At 39.6% G+C, this 20,502-nt stretch overlaps 1 protein-coding gene across 1 annotated transcript in view; it reads left to right on the top strand.

Moving 5' to 3' along the window:
• Window positions 1-18,498, top strand: part of SEC62 (SEC62 preprotein translocation factor) — a 32,273-nt gene extending 13,775 nt beyond the window's left edge. Inside the window, exons 3-8 of the mRNA XM_083177797.1 lie at window positions 2,488-2,593; window positions 8,627-8,837; window positions 11,398-11,490; window positions 13,695-13,755; window positions 15,271-15,390; window positions 17,870-18,498. Coding sequence (XP_083033923.1) covers window positions 2,488-2,593; window positions 8,627-8,837; window positions 11,398-11,490; window positions 13,695-13,755; window positions 15,271-15,390; window positions 17,870-18,336 — 1,058 coding nt within the window. The 3' untranslated portion in view covers window positions 18,337-18,498. The remainder of the gene's footprint in view (window positions 1-2,487; window positions 2,594-8,626; window positions 8,838-11,397; window positions 11,491-13,694; window positions 13,756-15,270; window positions 15,391-17,869) is intronic.
• Window positions 18,499-20,502: the final 2,004 nt, after the last annotated feature.

Here is a 20,502-nt window from a genome sequence, read left to right as displayed (position 1 = left end):
TCTCTTGCACCTTAGTAAGTCATATGTTTAGCTGACACTTCTGGTGTGAATAACCATAAGGCAAGGATGACGGCAGGGCACTACTAATTTGGTGAAGAGATTGTGTTGATGAGCGCTGTTTCTTGGTTAGGTCATGGCGGTGCTTATTTTAAGATTATATGATATGACTTAAATGCTTTGGGTTTTCTGATCCCTTTTATACGAATGTGTGCCCAGATTGGGGTGAAATGGGCTATTTATTAAATGTGAATTCTATTAATGCGGGCTTGGTTAGATGGAGTTGGCCTCAAAGTTGTACTTTTATTTTTAATAAAAATACAATTTTGATTACATTATTAGGTACTTGTGTATTATCACGGGCCATCGCATCGCATACCACTAATTAAGGTATGCGATGGACCCGATTTCAGCCTTCTCCCGGGCTGAGTATACAATTTAAAAATCGCATCGCATCCTAATACAATGGAATGCGATGCGACGCGATTTCCCATTGATTCCCATGTTAAATGGCACCCCCAGACCTGAATTGTATACCCACCATGACTGGTAATGAGTATGTTAAATGCCCCCACATTATTAATGGCCCCCACTATGAACGCCAACCCGAAGCGTGGCGAGCGGCGGCGGTACGCGTCCTCCGACCTTTTCATACCCCCACTATCCACGTCGGCGTGGAGTTGATTTTATAAAGTGTGGCGAGAGCAGCGAGCCACTGAGCCCGAAGCGTGGTGAGCGCAGCGAGGGGATGCAGAATACATGTGAAGTAATCCGCGTCCCCTCGCGGGGCTCTCTATGCTTCGGGCTCGGTGATGCCGACGTGGATATTGGGGATATATACCGTCATTGTATACCCATGACAGTGGGTATACAATTAAAAATCGGGTCGGGGGGGGGGGGGGCATTTAACATGGTAATAAGGCATCTGGGTGCTTGTACAATAAAAAATCGGGTGAAATCGCGTCGCGTCGCATCGCATGCGACGCGATTTCACCCGATTTTTAATTGTACAATGCCCTGCGATGGAAATCGTGGGCACCGTGATAATACACAAGTACCCATTATTATTATAATTAAGCGTAATGATTAGAATATAAGCTTTGAATCCTGTATTCAAAATCTCCTCTAAAAACAAATAACTTATGTAAAGGGTGAACTGCACATCAAAGAACCTGAGTGAAAAACACACGATAAAGAAAATCGTAAATAAATAAACTACAAAAAATGTTGCTCCAGCACAGAACGCCAGAAAATGGCCACACCATTTTGACACTGATGGGGGAATCCGGGGAGGTGTTTTTTTTTTTTTTATGCAATCAAATCATATACAAAATCAAACTTATGCCCCCCATACACGGTCTGTTTGTACATTTAAAGTACACATCGTATCGGATTGCATGCCTTGTGCATGTACTGCGATCCGATGTGTACTTAGTACAAAAAGTATGTGCAGCACATACTTTTTGTACTGTACTATGGGATGCGCGGGAGCGCGCATCGCATAGTACAGAACGGAGCCGGCAGAAACGGAGCGTCTATGGGCTCCTTTAATTCTATACAAAGAAAACAAACAAAAAAATTAATGAACAAAAACAGTCAAATAAAAACATGTGGTCTTCCGTTAATATGCATATTTATCGAACGCGTAACTCCGGTTGATCAGCACAGCAATTGGGTAACAAAAGTATACCTCTAATAACTCCATCTCAGCCAGAACTGCCAGTGTTAATGACCGTAACGGATATACCAATCTACCAAGAGCGTAACTTGAGTCCAACCATTTAGTCCAGACAGTAAAAAAAGCTTTTTAACTAGAATATTGAGAAAAAGGGGTGCAGAATGTGGGGCGTGTACTCCCACACTGAGCTTATAATAGATACACAGTTGGTCAATGTTCAGTTGTACTGGAAACCCCTGTCTTTTATATGGTAGAAGTGTGAAATAATTCTGCATGCTTTTGTGGCACTACAAGTAGTAGCTTATGACGGTTGCATGCTTATAGTTGTAAATATTCTCACATACCAGCATAAGAAAAAAAATGTAAAACCACTATTCTAATAAATATTGAAGATTGGATTAGATTTATGATAATGATCATCTCTAGAGTACAGAATGCAAATCTTGTTAACATGGCACGTTCTTAGTTGGGACGCTAATTGGCAATGGAGACCTATATCGCTAAACCAATAACAAGGAACTGGTTCGTAATTTGCCTGATTCTAAACAACACAAATTATACTTTTCTCCTTTTACATATAAATTTACACAAGGGTAATTTTTGCTGATTGTTTGTTTATATTTCAGAATTTTGTTATTTTATGTAATTTTTTCTAAAATACATTTGATGAAAAGGCAGTAGGCATTATTTAAGATGGCAGATGTTGTTAATTAATTGATATTTCCTGTGTGACTTCATTTATAGCTTTTTCTTTCTCTTGCGTCTATTGTCTTTGGTGAGTTTAAAGTTTTTTTTTATTTTATTTTTTTCAGCTTCCAAGGCTGTGGATTGTCTTCTGGATTCAAAATGGGCGAAAGCGAAAAAAGGGGAAGAAGCTTTGTTCACAAACAGAGAGTCTGTGGTTGAATTTTGCAATAGGTATGTCCAGTGCTTTAAACAGGGGATGTAAATTGTTCACCTGGCAACTTGTTTGGTAATTTTTATTTTTTTACATATTAAATTCTAAGCAAATAAATTTAAGTCCAACTATATATAAGTAATTGTTTATCCAATGTTGTTACGTCATACCTTCTCCAGGTTTGGAAACTCTCTCTTAAGGTCCATACACACAGCGATTTTGCCCAAAATGATGGACTGATGATGGGGAAAGTTACTGGACTGAAAATTGCTCATTGCATACACACTGAGTGATTTTCGCCCGTTTTAGCGCTTTTCTCCAGAGTGGATGACATTCCATAGCATAGCTATGGAACGCCATCCACTCCACTGTTCATCAGCGCTCGCTGTTCATCGCTTCCCCTTACACACTGGGCGGCTTTCAAGGTGAAAGCAGCTCAAACGAGTAAACTGAGCTGCTTACAGCTCAGAGTCACATTATCGCTGGCCCGGCCTCTCAACTGCTGGTATTACTGGACAAAAAACACTCAGTGTATATGCACAGAGTTTTTTTCAGCCCAGCGATTATTGTTATCCATACACGCTGGGCAGAAACGCCCAGTGTTTCTGGACCTTTACTGTCTTGTTCCATGTTCTAAACTTCAAGGATAATCCACTCAAATATGTTTTTAAATATGTTTTGCCTAGCTAAAGTCTTTATGCTGGACACCACTATCTACTGCAGTAACTCCTGGTCCTAGACATAGGTATTCTACCCTCAGCACTTGAAGATCATGGAAATAGTATGACCCATCGTTTGTTTCTAAGGTTACAGATTTTGCTAAGGACTTTCACAACATCAAAACAGAAGAAGTAGCAATGTCTAAGTCTTCATCATAAATTATGCAATAACTTATCATACCCAGCATAATTATTGTAATCAGCCAATTATTTTGAGTGATTCTTAATTTATAAGCATTCTGGAATATATTGTAAATAACCTAAAAATTCAAATTGATGAAAATTTCAAATGAATAGTATGTTGGGTGTTTAAGTCTGCAGTGACATTGCTGGTCATCCCATTGTGCTTGGGTCCACCAATCTGTGCTGATCATTCCTTTTACTTAGACTGCAAGCCAATCCGCAGATTCATAACACGTGCCCCTTGCTAGGGATGCAAGGTAATAAGATAGCTTGATGGACAGATTTAGTTACAGAAGAATTTCTTCCCCAAAAACCTGACAATTGAAGGACTGTTTTAGAGGCATCAGGGAGCGCCAGGTTCCAGGTAAGTAGAATCCAGTTTTGTAGTATATGTTAATGAACTCTGGCCAAAATAGAAGCCCTTTTTAGTTGATTTTGGCATATTGTTTAGCTCAGTAATATTCAGTCTCTGATATGTATTAAAGATTCACTGGGGGAAATTTACTAAGCTGTGTATTCTCCTTTACATGTGATGTTGCTATGGGCATCCAATCAAAATCTACTTCTTATTTATTTAGTACCCTCTAGAACTGGGGTAGCCAACTCCAGTCCTCGATAGCTACCAACAGTTAATGTTTTCCAGATCTCCTCACAGAATCACAATTGAAGTAATTCGCTCCACCTGTGGATCTTTGAAAATGTTTCAGCTAGTAATGAGTGCACCTGTGCAGCAGCTAGGTTGTCTGGAAAATGTGAACTGTTGGTAGCTCTTGAGGACCGTGGTTGGCTACCACTGCTCTAGAAGATAGTAGACGGGATCTGATTGGTTGCCCATAGCAACATCGCATGTGAAGCAGAATACACATCTTAGTAAATTTCCCCCTCTGACTCTAAACATACATATAGATATATTTTTCTATAGAATATTTTTTTTTAATATCAAATAATAGCATTAATAACTTCATTTAATAAACAAAATAAATGAATCTAGACTAATTTGAACAATATATTAACGTGCCATACGCCAACTGTTAGATTTTTTTGTTATAGCCTAATATAATCAGATAAAAATATCGATTGAAACCGTGTAATAACGTTTGAATATCCCTTATCCGAAATGCTCGGCGCCACAAGTATTTTGGATATGGGATTTTTGCAGATTTTGGAGTATTTTCCCTGACCTGGTCCCCCGACATCTATGGCGGACTTCGGAATCCTCTTCACAGCATTGTGCGAGTGCCTCGGTGATATCACTGGCGCGCCGATGCAATTGCATCCTTGGGAAAGAAGATGCCGCTGAAGAGGATTCCCATGGCTGCCATGAACACCGGGGGGGACAAGATAAGTATGAAAAAGAGGTTGGGGGGGGGGGGCCAGGGGGGAGAAATATTGTGAAAAACCACAGTGTTCAGAATATTTCGGTTTTTGGACAATACGGATAATGGAGACTCAACCTATAGTAAGATTCGAATAGCCTGCCCTGGCTCAGAATAGATAAATCATCTTAACTTCCCAACATACTTTAATAAGCACCTTTTTTTTGTAGTGTACAGTACTTGGCAGTAACATGATTTTTTCAGGGTCAGCAAATTTTCAATGATCAGTCAAACAAATGTGGCTCAGACATTTGTGCTCCACTGACGCGTTTCCATTCTTTCGCAAAATAATGGTTTTTACAGTAATAGGGAAAAATGTCGTGGGCACTAGAGCAACTGGTGGCCTAGATAATAGGATGTGCCATCAGTTGCCACAATAGTGGAGGTATGCCAACCTCCAGAAAATTGCAAAAAAGAGAAAGATATTCTAAGTGGCGCTGACACCACGCGCACACACACACACAGATTTCAAATATAAATGAATTTATTAACAAGATATAAGAATAATATTAAAAAGAGATCAGCATAAAATAATACATTAAAGCGCACACACAAAAAATGCACAAATAGTACTTTGTGCTATAATAACTCCTGGAAATTATATAAAAAAATCGGTATGTATTTGGAAGTTATAATTGCTCACCAGGAAGGGGTGCAATTAGTCGCACGAATTCACATTAGATTAACTGAATATTATCTGGTTGTGTCAAAGTAGACCATATATATCCTGTGAGAATGGTCTCTAGGAGTAGATGTTTATTCCAGTTTTACTTCAGATTTAAAAAGAACATTTGTCACTATTCAACAGTGACAGATTAGATTAGAGCCTTGATGGACTGGCTCCTGGGTCCCAATTAGGTTGCAGAATCGGTAACTACCATATATACTCGAGTATAAGCCTACTTTTTCCGAACATTTTTTATGCTGAAAAAGCCCCCCTCGGCTTATACTCGAGTGAGGGTCCACTTGAGTCAATATGTTTTCCCATTTTTTTGTTGTGAAATTAGGTGCCTCGGCTTATATTCGGGTCGACTTATACACGAGTATATACGGTAAATTAGACTGTTGGTGTAAGTTGACTCAATGGCTTTTTAGCTTACTAATTAGCAGTGCTCGGTTATTTATTGTAAATTGGTGTCCTGGAAATGGACCTCGGATGGCCCATGTACCAAATGTCTTGGCGTAGACCTTGAACAGCCCCAATAATAAAAGTCCACACTCACCCGTCCACACAGCCATATCCTCTTTGATGGAGGCTTTCTAAATGCAGTTGTGTCTTGAGTCTGTGTGAGCCGCAGCTGATGAAATGAGCCAGAAGGTAACGATGAGCTGGCTACGTATTGTGGCGGCTTTTCCCGCATGGGGGAGATGCTGGTGGATGACAGAGAGTAGGCTCCAATAACCTCTGCTGCAGTTTGATCGGCACAGCAGTGGTAGGGAAAGCCGGCTGGTGGTGGATGTCAGAGAGCAGGCCCTGTTAATATGTTAAGCAGCTTTATCGGCGCGGCAGTGGAGAACAAGCTCCGTCAAGTGTTGTAGCTGCTTGCAGCGTCTCCAAGGCCTCACATAGCCTATAGCTTTGATGCGTTTCACCGCTCACAGGGCAGATTTTTCCAAAAGGCAGTCCATCGGGCAGGTATTTTATACCTTTTCTAGTGTTCATTCTAGCACCCGCTATATTTCAAAACCCATGCAGTTCCTCTTCCCTGCCTGGGGTGTCGCTGTCTGCTGTAGTGCTTCTAGCACAGGTCTTGTTTGCATATCAGTGCTTATATACAGACCACACTGTGCTAGAAGCACTACAGCAGACAGCGACACCCCAGGCAGGGAAGAGGAACTGCATGGGTTTTCAAATATGGCGGGTGCTAGAATGAACACTACTTTTCAATGATTGGTTGCTTTGAGCAATGTATCCACTTCATCTCTTCCCAATGCTTGATACTTCTGTAAAGTGAGAGAAGTGATTCTGGAAGCATGAGCACAAGTTAGTGTTAAGTAAAGTCCATGGGTTGGTTGTTGGTCTCAAATTGAATAGCTAACATCACTTTACCATGAGAGAAGGGCGCAAGGTTTTTTTTTACTGAGTAATTTTTTTTTTTTACATTGATAACAGAGCAAACAACAACAATTACAGAGGTAATTAAATAAATATCAAATAAAAAAATATTGAGGGTGTATCAACTACTAAATGTAATATCTCATACATACACAGACAAAAAAAATTACACCAAAACAATAGTGAGATCCAGGATTTCAGTACAGAGAAAGTCATAATATATCCGTTAGATTTTAATCCAACGTAGACATACATATAATATCAACATATACACTATTTGTGCTCTTTTTAGAAGATCCACTTATGAAATAGGTACACAATTCTTCAAGTGTCAGATGATATCCAATGTGCCAGAGTAATACCAAATAGAGGAAGCACATGAAATAAAGAAGCAAACATTATACAGAGAAGCCAATAATTCCTCTAGATCTGGTACAAATGAAGCACTATACATTTGTTAGGATTCGGTATGAAATCCCGACGGTCAAAATCCCGACGGTCATAATACCGACAGCAATTGACAGAAAGTCAAAATCCCGACATGGTCAAAATCCCGACATTTAAAATCCCGACATGGTCAAAATACCGACAAGGTCAAAATACCGACATTTAAAATCCCGACAAGTTCAAAATACCGACACATAGAATGTAGACAGGTGAAAAAGTCAACATGACTTTCGGGCGACAGCTCGCGAGGTCGATATGGGCTTTTCACAGTTTTTTTACCTGAATGTCGACACAGTCGACATGGACACAGTTGGAAGTCAACCGCAGCCCCTCGCATAGCTCGCTGCGCTCGCAATGCTTCGGGCACGGTGCCTCGCTACGCTCGGCACACTATTTTATTCTCCCACCACGCCCTAGTGGATGGTAGGGCATGAAATACCGCCTGTCGGCACATGTCGGGTCAAGAAACAGTGAAAAACCCATGTCGACCTCGCGACCTGTCGCCCGAAAGTCATGTTGACTTTTTCACCTGTCTACATTCTATGTGTCGGTATTTTGAACTTGTCGGGATTTTAAATGTCGGTATTTTGACCTTGTCGGTATTTTGACCATGTCGGGATTTTAAATGTCGGGATTTTGACCATGTCGGGATTTTGACTTTCTGTCAATTGCTGTCGGTATTTTGACCGTCGGGATTTTGACCGTCGGGATTTTGACTGCATCCCATTTGTTATTTGCACTGCATACACAGATTGTCCACATATTATCAAAACACTGGAAGGAACCTCTTGAATTCTTCTAAACCTTGGATCGCAAGAAGGGGTCATGTATACACAGGCTGTTTTGTTCATTTTGGTCCGCACAGTTTGCTAGCACTTCTGCCAATTAGTGTAATAACTACTACACTAGTAGACACTCCTGTCATTTATCTGTCTACCAAAAGCCTATGTATTACTGAGCTAAATAACATACCTTAAATAACGAAAATTGATTTCGTAAAATGTGTCCATCAACCTTTCACCCATCTGCAAAAAGTTACCTTGTTAAGAGGAAGTGGTTCTATTACTAGGCAGTAACTTGCAGGTTGCAGTTTTGCTCTGCACAAATGCTTTGCGTGAATTGGTTGATTCCTACACGGGGCCAAGACCAGTGATTTCACGGCAACTCCAAATAAGACATTATTGTATAAATATTGGAGGAGCTTCATATGTCTGTAGTGAAGCTGACCGGCCTTGCGTTATTTTATACAATTTAAGACTTGTTTATTCTAAGGCTTCTTAAGAAACAGTTCTTTCACCGTGCGTTAAAAGTGATGAAAATGAAGCCAGAAAAAGATCCAAAGAAAGAAAAGGAGAAAGAGAAAGGAAAGCTGGATAGTGGAAAGGAAGAAAAGAAAGAGAACAAAAAAGATACTGCTAAGGAGGAGAAAGTGAAGAAGGAAAAAGAGAAGAAAAAAGAAGCGGAGAAGGAGGAACCGAAAAAAGTAAGTACAGTGTAAGTAACTTTATGAAAAAGCTGTTCCATTTCCAAGCTGTGGGCGCTGGACATAAGGTGGGCCTCTCCGCCTCACCTGTGGCTCCTGCTCCTTATTCTTTGTCAGACTTTGAAATAGCTTAAACACTAGTATAAAGGCTTTCTGATATGTTAGTAGGCGTCCATCTCTTTGATCATATGTTTGAACTTTTTACTGGGATTATATTAAGTTAGAAGAGGTAGAGCCCAAGTATATCATATTACCTACACTGCTAAAGGTCTTTCAGATCAGTCCATAGTAACTTTAAACAAAAATAAGCAGACTTTATACCTCCACAAATACAGTAAGTAGGTGGCATGATAACCCATGGAAGGGTTAAATGGGTAATTTAGAATATCTCACATCACTTCCAGATATACAATAATGATGTAGTGTTCAGTCTAGCACTCGCCATCTTTGAAAACGCATGCAGTTCCTCTTCCCAACCTGCGGTGTCGCTGTCTGCTGTAGTGCTTCCAGCACAGTGTGGTCTGTATATCAGCACTGATATGAAAACCAGACATGTGCTAGAAACACCACAGCAGACAGCAATACCCTAGGCAGGGAACAGGAACTGCATGCGTTTTCAAAGATCGAGGGTGCTAGAATGCACACTAATGATGTCTTTCAAAGTAAGGGAGTAATAATGTTTAAAGCTCCTCTCATCTGCTTTCCCTCTTTTCAAGATGGTTAAACAACTCAAAAATAGCAGTCCAGTGTTGAACAATGGCATTGGTATAATGTATATGTAGTTTGCAGAGAGCACTCACCAGGCTGGTTGAATTTCAAAAGGCAAATTTATTCATACATCAGGCAGAAGTCGACATTTCGGTCCACTGAAGGACCTTTTTCAAGACCACCAAAGGAAGCAGCAGCTTATCCCTCATTGCTCACACAGGGTTTAAATACCCACACAGCCTGTCAATAGTATACCACACCCCCGGAAGTCAGCCTCAGCCATGAGTGGTAGTAAAAACACAGGATCAGTGTAAATAGCTCATCAACAGCTTAAATATTAATATAGCACCAGTCACATTACCCATATTCATATCCTCTGTCCGTGGGCGACACCCGGTCCTAGCGGGGTTCACTGTGGATGCAATTTGCGTTCCATCCAGCTGAACTTGGTGCTATTATAGACTATATACTGGCTGCATAATAAATCTATTGGAATTGCACATCTAGCCACCAGGCATAGCCATAATATAGTATTATACAAAAAATACCCTCTTAGCATAAGGGTGACTTATAGGGCATGTGTGGTTGCCATAGTAACAGGCCATAAATAAGAATTACGTCTTACATATGCACAGATTATACAAACACACAAAAAACACATCTAGACAAAAAAAGCTCCTAAAACACTATGTTAAAAAAGTTGTGTCAAATGCCACCAGTAGCTCACGGATTTATAAAAGATTTTAGTATTTTTTTAACTTATTTCACAATTTATATTTCATTTAAGTATGTATAATAGGTTTCAGATCACTTAATGATGGTATCCTCATTATCTACTTGACCATTATATATGTCACAGGAAAGTTGATAAATGGTTGACCTCATTCAGGCCCTTTGGAACTATAGTTTCCAACCTGTGTATCCATCTCGCCTACGCTTTAAGCAAGATAGTCCGCTATCTCCACCTCTCGGTGGTGGCGGAACCCAATCTATGATCATCCCCCTCAGCGTCGAGATTTGATGTTGCTATTTTAGGAAATGGGATGCCACAGGTTTGTCTGTTGTACCTGTTTCAAACGGCAAACGAATAGAGGATCTATGTTGGGTGACTCTTTCCCTATAGGTCCGGATCGTCTATCCAACATAATAAAGCCCACATGGGCACGTTAAGAAATATATGATGTGGTCAAGTTGGCAGGTCACTCTATGCTTCAAATATACCTTCTTTCCACTTTGTGGATGGCTGAAAAATTTGCCAGTCTGCATGGCCCTACAGGCTGTACAACCAAGACAGCGGTAGCAGCCTTTGCTCTGGCTTAACTTGTTAGTCTTGCCTTCAGTAGTTGGTCGCATGTCTGCTCGGAGTAGGCAATGAAGGGGTTAAATCTCATTTGACGCTGTTCATATCGCTCTTATGTGGTTTTACTTGTCTGTCGGTGTTCATTCATTTTTCAGAGTCTAGTTATAGCAGGCTTGGCAAGTGTTTAGTATATGAGTCCACTTATTCCCTATCCTTTGCAATTAAGCCACTAAAGCTGGCCACATATTGATTTAGTTAGCCAGCTGACTCTTTTAGAGTTACTGAATTAGCGATTTGACTTTGCTAACTCCAGTCTGCACAGATCTTTGAATTATTAGTTATGAACAATGTTTATTTTGTTTTATATATTTGTATAAAATATTTTTAGCAGATTGTGCTACTGTTGGGGTCGTCACCAGGGTCTGATAATTTAACAGGGATGTCTTTCAGTAGCAGAAGGCCATTAAGAAGATAGCATGCAAACCCCTTACTTTTCTGTGCATATTTAATTGTGTACGCTTATTCGTTAATTTTTTTTTTTCGTTATTAAAGGATGAAACTCCTGGAACGCCTAAGAAAAAGGAAACCAAGAGAAAGTTTAAGTTAGAGCCACATGAGGATCAGGTTTTCCTGGATGGTAATGAGGTAAGGTTGCCATGGAAACACTGGAATCTTCACATCCTGAATTTAGGGAATATTTTAATGCCGCCTATACACTGAGTGATGTACGGATGTGATGCACGCTCCCGTGCACAGCACATAAAGTATGTGCTGCCCATACATTTTGAACTAGATTGCATCGCACTATGTATGGGCACCTTAAACATTTCCAGTAATTAGACATCAGGTAAACAATAATACTGAAAGTGCTTTTACAATTTATTAAAATTAAATCGTAAGGGGACACAAGATGGTTAATCCTGTAGCCGTGGATTTACATATTGGCTAATTGAATAGTGCCAGGTATTCATGCTGGCATATTGGGCCTGCATTAGCCCTTCTTCAGGTAGCACATATGTATCACTTGGGTAAATATCATAAAAGCTACACCTTTGTGGGAAGTGTATGCTACCTTAGCTCAGCTCAGTTACATTTTAGAGAACAATAAACAGAAAGTTTTATTGTACAGGAACATGTCAGTGACGTCTTTACTTGATGTGATAGCTTTGAAATGGTTACCACAAGTATTGGATACTTATACTGGACGCATTATACATGAAACTTATGCATGCCAGTACTTCAGTTACTAGTACCTCAATATGCTTACAGAACCATGCACTTTACATGCATATATATATCTAGTACACAATATAGCAAACACATCACAGAATTTCTAGTACCAGTTAGTAATCATATTAAACTAATAAAGGCAATTAATATAATCATAAATAAATCGCACTAGTAATGGGGCCCCATACACTAGTTTGTGCCAACATCTGTGAGACATATGCCAAATATCTACAAAAAATTCCAGTGTTGCTCACATTTGTTATATAAATTTAAATAAAAAATATTCTATTCAAAAATATTTTGTTTCCTATATAAGGTAAACATCCTTATGATAAATAAAAATGTTTATTCTTTTTTTAAATATACTCATTTTAAATATACCGTGTCAATCAACTTGCTGCAGCACTAAATTCACAAGTTATCTGATTAAGCACAGGCACTATACTCTGTTTGCAAAATAAAAATGTTTGCTTGGCAATTTTCTCACCTATTTTGTTAAATTCATTTGACACTCAAAGGATTAAGCTTGTTAAATAATTATTTTTGGAGTACTATTTTAAAACTAAAGGTGCCCATACACGGTACAATTATTGTATACAATTTTGACTAGATCGTATACGTTTTGCGATGCAATGAGATGCAATCTAGTACAAAAGTATGTGCAGCACATACTTTGTGAGCTGTGCGATGAGATATGTGCGGGAGCATGCATCTCATCGCACCCAGCAATTGTACCGTGTATGGGCACCTTAAGAAAAGACTAAAACTAAGACATTTCCTTAGTATATTGATATGCCCAGTTATTTGGAGGCTTTCCTTTTCTTAAAGACAAATGGGTTACTGCTTGCAGCAAGACAAGATTGTATATCTGAAATTATTTCTGGAACAAAAGTATATTTTGCTAAACTCCAAATCCATATTTATCCTTGGCTGGCAAATTCAGTCTTTTTCTGTTCAGCAACAAGTATAAGCTGCAGGTGTCTAAAGAGCAGAATCCTGTAGTTATATTCTCCTTGTAATGCTGAAGCTACAGTATATTAACTTTCTGCATTGCCGTGAGCTGCTTAAATAGGGCTGCTATTACAACTGGAGTCAACTACAGTCGCTGTGCTAGACTTGGTATGCCCATGTAAAAGTCGTTTTAGTAAATACTCTGAGGAGTCTATAGTTCAGTCTTGTCAAACGGGGAATGATAACTGTGGCTTTCACGGTTGAGTTAACAAATACTTACCAGTAAGTTGTAGCTTTTATGATACTTACCAAAGTGTTACACTTGTCCTCCTAAGATGGCCGCTGCCAGCTGTCCCAGCTCAGGACTGTAACTTCCACTGTGCAAGCCTTCTCTCCCCCTTGGATCCATGCGCCTCTTGCTGACCAATCAGTTTCCCCGTGCCAGATGCAGCACTCAGGACACCGTTAAGCTTTCCCATGCTGTAAGCTTAATCGTATCTAGGCAGCGATGCATGTGGCGGGGGAACCGGCACACAGGTCACACTCCAGTTCAGCCCAATGGGGAGCCACACACTCACACATGCTGCCTGAATTTCTGTGTGTCATTATTTCTGAAATGTTAAGAACTTTTTTGCATTTCATTTCTTAATTCTCCCCAATGTTTCCAGGTGTATGTGTGGATATATGATCCAGTCCATTTTAAAACCTTTGCTATGGGCCTCATCCTTGGTAAGTTGCTTCACTAATTTGATCTTTTTATGCGCAATTTATGATATCTCTGCATTTTTTTAAGCTAAAGCCGGAAATATAAGGTGATCCAATGTGAAAATGAAGTCAGTTCTTGCTTTAATATGTATACTTATTAATTAACTGTGTAACAGTACTGATCCAATATATTCACCAGTAAAAGACCACCCATAGCTTTTATCAGTAGCATATTACATCCCATATGTCCCTGGAATGTTTGCCAGTTGTATAGAAACATTGGACGCTGCAGCGTCTGTGTACGTCTGCTGGCGGTATTACCTCTGTGACTTTATGCAGCCGCGCCATGGATCAACCAATTCAGTGATATGCCCATAAGATGGACCTTCTCATACCTCTGCAGAGCAACCTTCCAGCCAGTGCCTGGGAATACTCCATACATTTCCAAGACCCCTTTTACATCGGCCACCTGGCAATTACCTGGCATTTTTGGGTGCTGGGTCATTTTGCTGGATGCAGCCTGACCCCAATTCACACCACCCGCATATTACCGGGTTAAAGCTTTTCAACCTGAGAATTTGTGGTGTGAAAGGGTCAACACTGGTCTTAAATCCCAGCACTCTGGTCAAGAGCAGGGTCAGAGTGCCGGGATTTAAGACCCGTGTTGACCCTTTCACACCAAACAAAAACCCGTGTTTTTCAGCAAATTCCCGGGTTGAAAATCTTTATCCTGGTAATTTGCTTCTAGTGTGAGAGGGGTATAAGATGGGAGATCTGTTTCAGATGGGATGTTGCTATGGGCAACCCATAAGATACTATCTATTATCTTCTAGAAGGGGCTAAATAAATAAGTAGATTCTGATTGGTGATTGGTTTCCCATAGCAACATCGCATGTGAAATTGAGTACATTTCCCCCTGTGAGTTTTCATCACAACTGCAGCTCATCGCAGGTGTATACACAGTTGAAAAAAATATTTAACTATACCACACATTGACTCAGGCCCATTGTTTTAAAAGAGGCTGTAAATCAGCACCTACCAAGCACAATATATTACATTTCTAGTTAGCCAGCTTTAGCATCACAGTGTCATGAGACACAACATATTTCTATGGGAAGCAGTGTACCAGTACCCCGAACTGGTTCCAGGCTCTGATCTGCGCAGGGTGAAATTATTGGAAGATTTTTATGTTGTTTGTTCTCTCTTCCACGAGATTGCACAGTTAGAAAGTTTCCCATTGCTGTTGTGTACTGAATAAGCCACACTGGCTTGCTTTCAGGTGGAAGGCCCATTGTAAGCACATGCGAGACGTGTTTCAGCACTAAGCGAACTGTAAGAGCTGATTGTTATGAGAATAAATAATTGGGCAAACAAGGTTCAAAAATGAGGATAGGTGACTAAGGAGGGGTTGGATTGGCAGACAAGGGTCAAGCCCAAAAGAGTTTAAGTGACTGCTGGCACATGAGATGCGTGGTCACATTATAGATGGCAGGAATTAATTCCACATGTGACTTTTGTTTGTGTAATCTTTTCTTTTAGTAATTGCAGTGATCGCTGCCACCCTCTTTCCTCTGTGGCCGGCTGAGATGCGTGTTGGAGTTTATTATCTCAGTGTGGGAGCCGGGTGTTTTGTGGCCAGCATTCTTCTTCTTGCTGTCGGTATGTCTATCATATTACATATATATCTATCACTGAATCCAGCATTGCATGCTACAGGTATCCACTGGGTGTCCTTCCTTCATAAACTTGATTCCTCACCATCTAACCTGCATCGCTGAGGTAAAGAGTATAATAAAAATACATGGCCTTCTGTAAAGTCATATTATAGTATTTAACCCAATTAGTTACTTGGTTTGTCTGCTCTTATTACCTGATATTAAAGTATTTAATAATTAGAAAGCTGGGGTGAAATTTAATAGGATGAGAGATTCAGAAAGTGAGAGATTTGGTAAGAAATCGCTATTTATTTTTTTAAAGTGTCAATCATTTACACTGCAAAATCAAACTGGTTTAAAAAAACCCTGGAGATTTCTTACCAAATATCTCACTTTCTGAAACTCTCATCCTATTAATGTTTTGGGGGCATATCACAGCCAGTGACTGTGTCTTCAGGCACAGTTTCACTGGCCTTGGCAGCTAAGTTGTGGCGGACATTCTTGGCAACCATTGGGTTGTTTAGATGTTCGATGGTATGACTGATCGTCTCACACACACGTGCACTGCGCCAACATACTGCAGCACACATAATTGTTTCTCCACCATATGATTTTGCCACATCTACATAATGGACAAAGAAACAGACGCAATGTCATTAATTTTCAATCAGCCCAAGCTGTCCGGTACTAATTAAGTTGACCTTCTCTTATTGTAAGCAAAAGGATATATTTAGAACATACAAATAGGGCCCTTGCTTATAAAAATTCACTCAATAATATCTTCCTCAGGGGATAAAGCCTCCGATATACCACATTGAATAATAGGCAAGAAAGAAAAGACTCTGATTTAGGTGCACTGATAGGACAGGATCTGTTAAAATGCAACTTTTTATTAGTATTCATAACATTTTATATTGTCTACTTTATTATCGACTCCGTCCGCACACACACACACACACACTTTGTAAAGGAGCAGAGGCTGGTTCTCTCCCTGTGCCAAGGCGGTTACATTGTACTGAACCGGCCGCGGCTCCTTTACAGAGTCTGTGTGCACCGACAGAGTAAATAATAAAGTAGATAATAAAAAATGTTATGAATACCAATAAAAGGTCAATTTTAACATATTAGCGCCCCTTTTTCAGGTTCTGGTCATTCTTGCCCATCTCTCTCTAATTGTAACTACAATCAGGCATGAAGCTTACATGCAGTGTTTTCTTCTTTGCAAGGGGGGAAATTTACCAAGATGTGTATTCTACTTCACATGTGATGTTGCTATGGGCAACCAATCAGATCCTGTCTACTATCTTCTAGAGCAGGGCTGGGCAATAGCAGCCCTCCAGATGTTAATGAACTACACATCCCAGGATGCTTTGCATTAGTTTTGCTATGTGGCCATGCTGAAACTGATGCAAGGCATGCTGGGATGTGTAGTTCATCAACATCTGGAGGGCCGGTGTTGCCCAGCCCTGTTCTAGAGGGTGCTAAATAAATAAGAAGTAGATTCTGATTGGTTGCCCACAGCAACATCACATGTGAAGTAGAATACACATCTTAGTAAATTTCCCCCAAGGTGTCTCTCTCTGCAAATAGTACGTGTTTTTCCCTGCTAGGGAGACACACCACATACTAACACATCCTTTAGTTAGCTTTTTCAGGTGCAGCTGTCTTGGCCTTAACATTGCCTAAGGAATGGAAGCCATCTTATTTCCATTTAATCCTGGGAACCATTAAACTACTGTGGCACTTACCTTAAAAAGATTTTTGGGTCACCTTATTATGCCAATTACAATAAAACAAAAATATCTATGAAAAAAGGAGTAGATGTAGTGTCCTGCAGCCTAGGAGAGAAGAGGTTTGTGTATGTGATTAGGTCTTTACTATTACTGACCAGAACTGGGTCCCATAATATTTTTCTTAGTACTCGTTGGTCTTACTAATGTTTCCTGTTTTTAAAGAAACTATGTTGTATACAGCTATGGAGAGACACCGTATCCCACCTCGTAGCCAAACTACTTCTCCAATATACAGTAGTATCACATGTCCCTGGAATTTTAAAAGCATAAGGTAGAAACAAGTGACACATATACAGATAGGGCCCTGGTTTTACAAGGAAAATAGTCAGTTACCAAAGTAACTGAAGGGGCGCCTGTATGAGTGGTTCCTGCCAGCAGCTGTCAATAAAAGGGATTGTCAGTCCCTATAGAAAATAAGAATAAAAGAGGGTGGTAGACTGCGCTTATTGATGACAGATTGAGGTGAATTAAAAAAGTAATTTAATTGCACAATGACATGCTATAATGTATACACATAAATCACAATATGCACAATGTAAAAAGGGGGAGAAGGGGGGGGGGGATGTAAAAACCTGGTTTTACATGACCCCAGTGCTGTGAGCTGTATAATATGTAAATGCAGATAAATGAATGGTCTGTGCTTTCTTATGTTGTCTGGGTATTCTGATTTTTGCTCTGTTTTATTTTTAGCTCGATGCATTTTATTCCTTATAATATGGCTCTTGACTGGAGGAAGACACCACTTCTGGTTCCTGCCTAACCTGACCGCAGATGTTGGCTTCATCGACTCCTTCCGACCACTTTACACACATGAGTACAAGGGACCAAAGGCCGATCAGAAGAAAGATGAAAAATCGGAGTCCAAAAAGCCTATAAAATCCGACAGCGAGGATAAATCTGACAGCGAGAAAAAGGAAGAGGAGGAGAACAAGGTGGTTGAAGCAGCCGAGGGATCAGGCACGGAAGGATCTGGTGCAGATAGGCAGTCAGACACAGACAGTGACAGGAGAGAAGATGAAGGCTCACAGCACAGTAGCGGCAATGGCAATGATTTTGAAATGATCACAAAAGAGGAACTTGAGCAGCAGACAGATGATGGAGACTGCGAGGAAGAAGAGCAGGAAGATACAGCAGAGCCGCTCTGCGAAAAATCTTAATGCATCGGCTGGGCTCTAGGACTGATATATGTGCGTACGAAAGGATTTCTTTGTGGAGTGATCACCAAAACATTTACACACATCTCTTCACTGTCTTCTTTCCGATATGCAGGATCTGTAGGGATCATCAAATTCACTAGACTCTAAAGTTGGTATTAAAAACAAACAAACAAACAAAAAGTTTCAAATCTGATGTTAAAAATCTTTTTTGAATTCTTTTCTTTTTCTAGTTAAAATGCCAAAATGCAAGGGGTAGACGCTCATTTTTCTCCTGCTTGTTCGTAGTGTTTTCATATATGAGCCGCTGGTGTCTGAGTTAGGTGATGCTGGTCTGACCTGCATGCTGCTTGCACTCATTGTTGCCTGTCATGTGCACGTAACTCAATAAGGTCTGTTCATTTCAGGAAATGTTTGGGATAACCCCAACCGCTCTCAATTGTAGCAGGATATTTAATAACACTTCTTTTTAGATCGTTCCCCCCGTCTTTGTCTTATTTTTGTTTTCTCTGGCAGTAAAGTGCTATTCAATTAATGTAACTGGAGCTCTTATTTGCTATTAACATGTATGTCTTCTGAATAAGTGTTCTTTTTATGATTTTGATGATCCCTATTTCCATATAATTCATGGAATGTTAGCTCTTTTTGTAAATGAAAGGTTTATGTTTGTTTTTTTTAGTATATCTATATTACCTATCATTTGAAACCCTCCTGTCTATAATTTACCCTCGCCATCTTCTGTTTGAAAAAGTACTTTTGCTCTTTATGATGGTGGTGGTTGGTACTTTTTGCTATGTAATCATTGAGCATATAGGTGGTAGATGAGAATATATAAAACTTATATTAGAACTCTCCAACAAGGTGAATGGTACAGTTTGCTCTTATTTAGGGGTTTGTGTATATGCAAGAACAGAAGTACAGTGGGTATGCTACTGGTGTGATCATTATATAGCACTAAAGCTACAATATATATATATATATATTATATATATATATATATATATATATATATATATATATATATATATATATCTCCCTCCACACAATAACACATGGTAAACACATTACTTATTCTAGTTCCATAAATGCCGTACAAGCATTCGGGTCAATGATCCTGGTGTTTCTAGCCGTTTCGGGAAACTTGCTGCAATTAGAGAAAGCTGCTTGCCTATGTCAAAGTCTCACCCATTCTGCTTCACCCTTTCCACATGCCGATGCCCAGCTTAATGTGGCCATATACCAGAACATGTCCACTTTACCTGACCAAGCCCATCTATTTTACTTAATGGGGTACATTTACTAAGATGGGAGTTCTATTGAAGATTAAATGTTGCCCATAGCAACCAATCAGATTTGATCTATTATCTTCTAGAATGTTCTAAATTGATAAGTCAAATCTGATTGGTTTCTATGGCCACATCCCACCTTCAATAGAACTCCAATCTTGGTAAATTTACCAAAATGTATAAGTCTGTTATACAGTGCATATAATGCTGTTGACACATTCGGGCAAGTGTGATCATTACCCTTTGGCAAATGAAGTTCTAGATGATGTCCTATAGTAAGGCATTTGACCACATTAAAAACAAGATGGACAGCCTTTACATCTTAAAGAGCTAGAAGTTCTCTGCCTAATTTTTTTTTTTTTTTTGGTTATCCTTGCCTCCTCTTGACCAAATGAAATACTTTTTTATGTTGGTTAGCTAATGTGTTACATGTCCCTCTTGGAGTAATAAGGGTGCATTTGATATTTTATGCAATTAAGTTTTTCAAAAGAGTATGTGTAACTGCCTTTTTATTTCGCCCCCCCCCCCCCCTTTCCTTATTTCTTTTTCTTGATGACATGCTTCGTCTTTTATCACTCAAGCAGATAGTACACATTTGCGGAGACTGTCTTATGAATATTGATCCCTGTTATATTCCTTCCTCTTACTATAAACGCCTACAATGTAGTATGTGTAGCTGTTATTTGTGTCACCAAGCAGGACCAGATGATGCAGAAGTAACCAATGGCGGCTTCCTTTCTGAAACATTACCTATAAACTATAAAAAGAAAAGAGAAGTGAGACTTGTTATAATGTATTTGTAAGAGTCTGTGCACCTTTTAAGACACGTTCTGTAAAAGCTAAATATTAAAAAAAAAAAAAAACTTTAATGCAAACATTCAAG

This window comes from Crinia signifera, chromosome 3, assembly GCF_055691185.1.
Source record: "Crinia signifera chromosome 3, ASM5569118v1, whole genome shotgun sequence".
In the NCBI taxonomy this organism is placed as follows: domain Eukaryota; kingdom Metazoa; phylum Chordata; class Amphibia; order Anura; family Myobatrachidae; genus Crinia; species Crinia signifera.
Note: the sequence above shows the minus strand (reverse complement) of the source record. Positions and strands in the feature narration are given on the sequence as shown.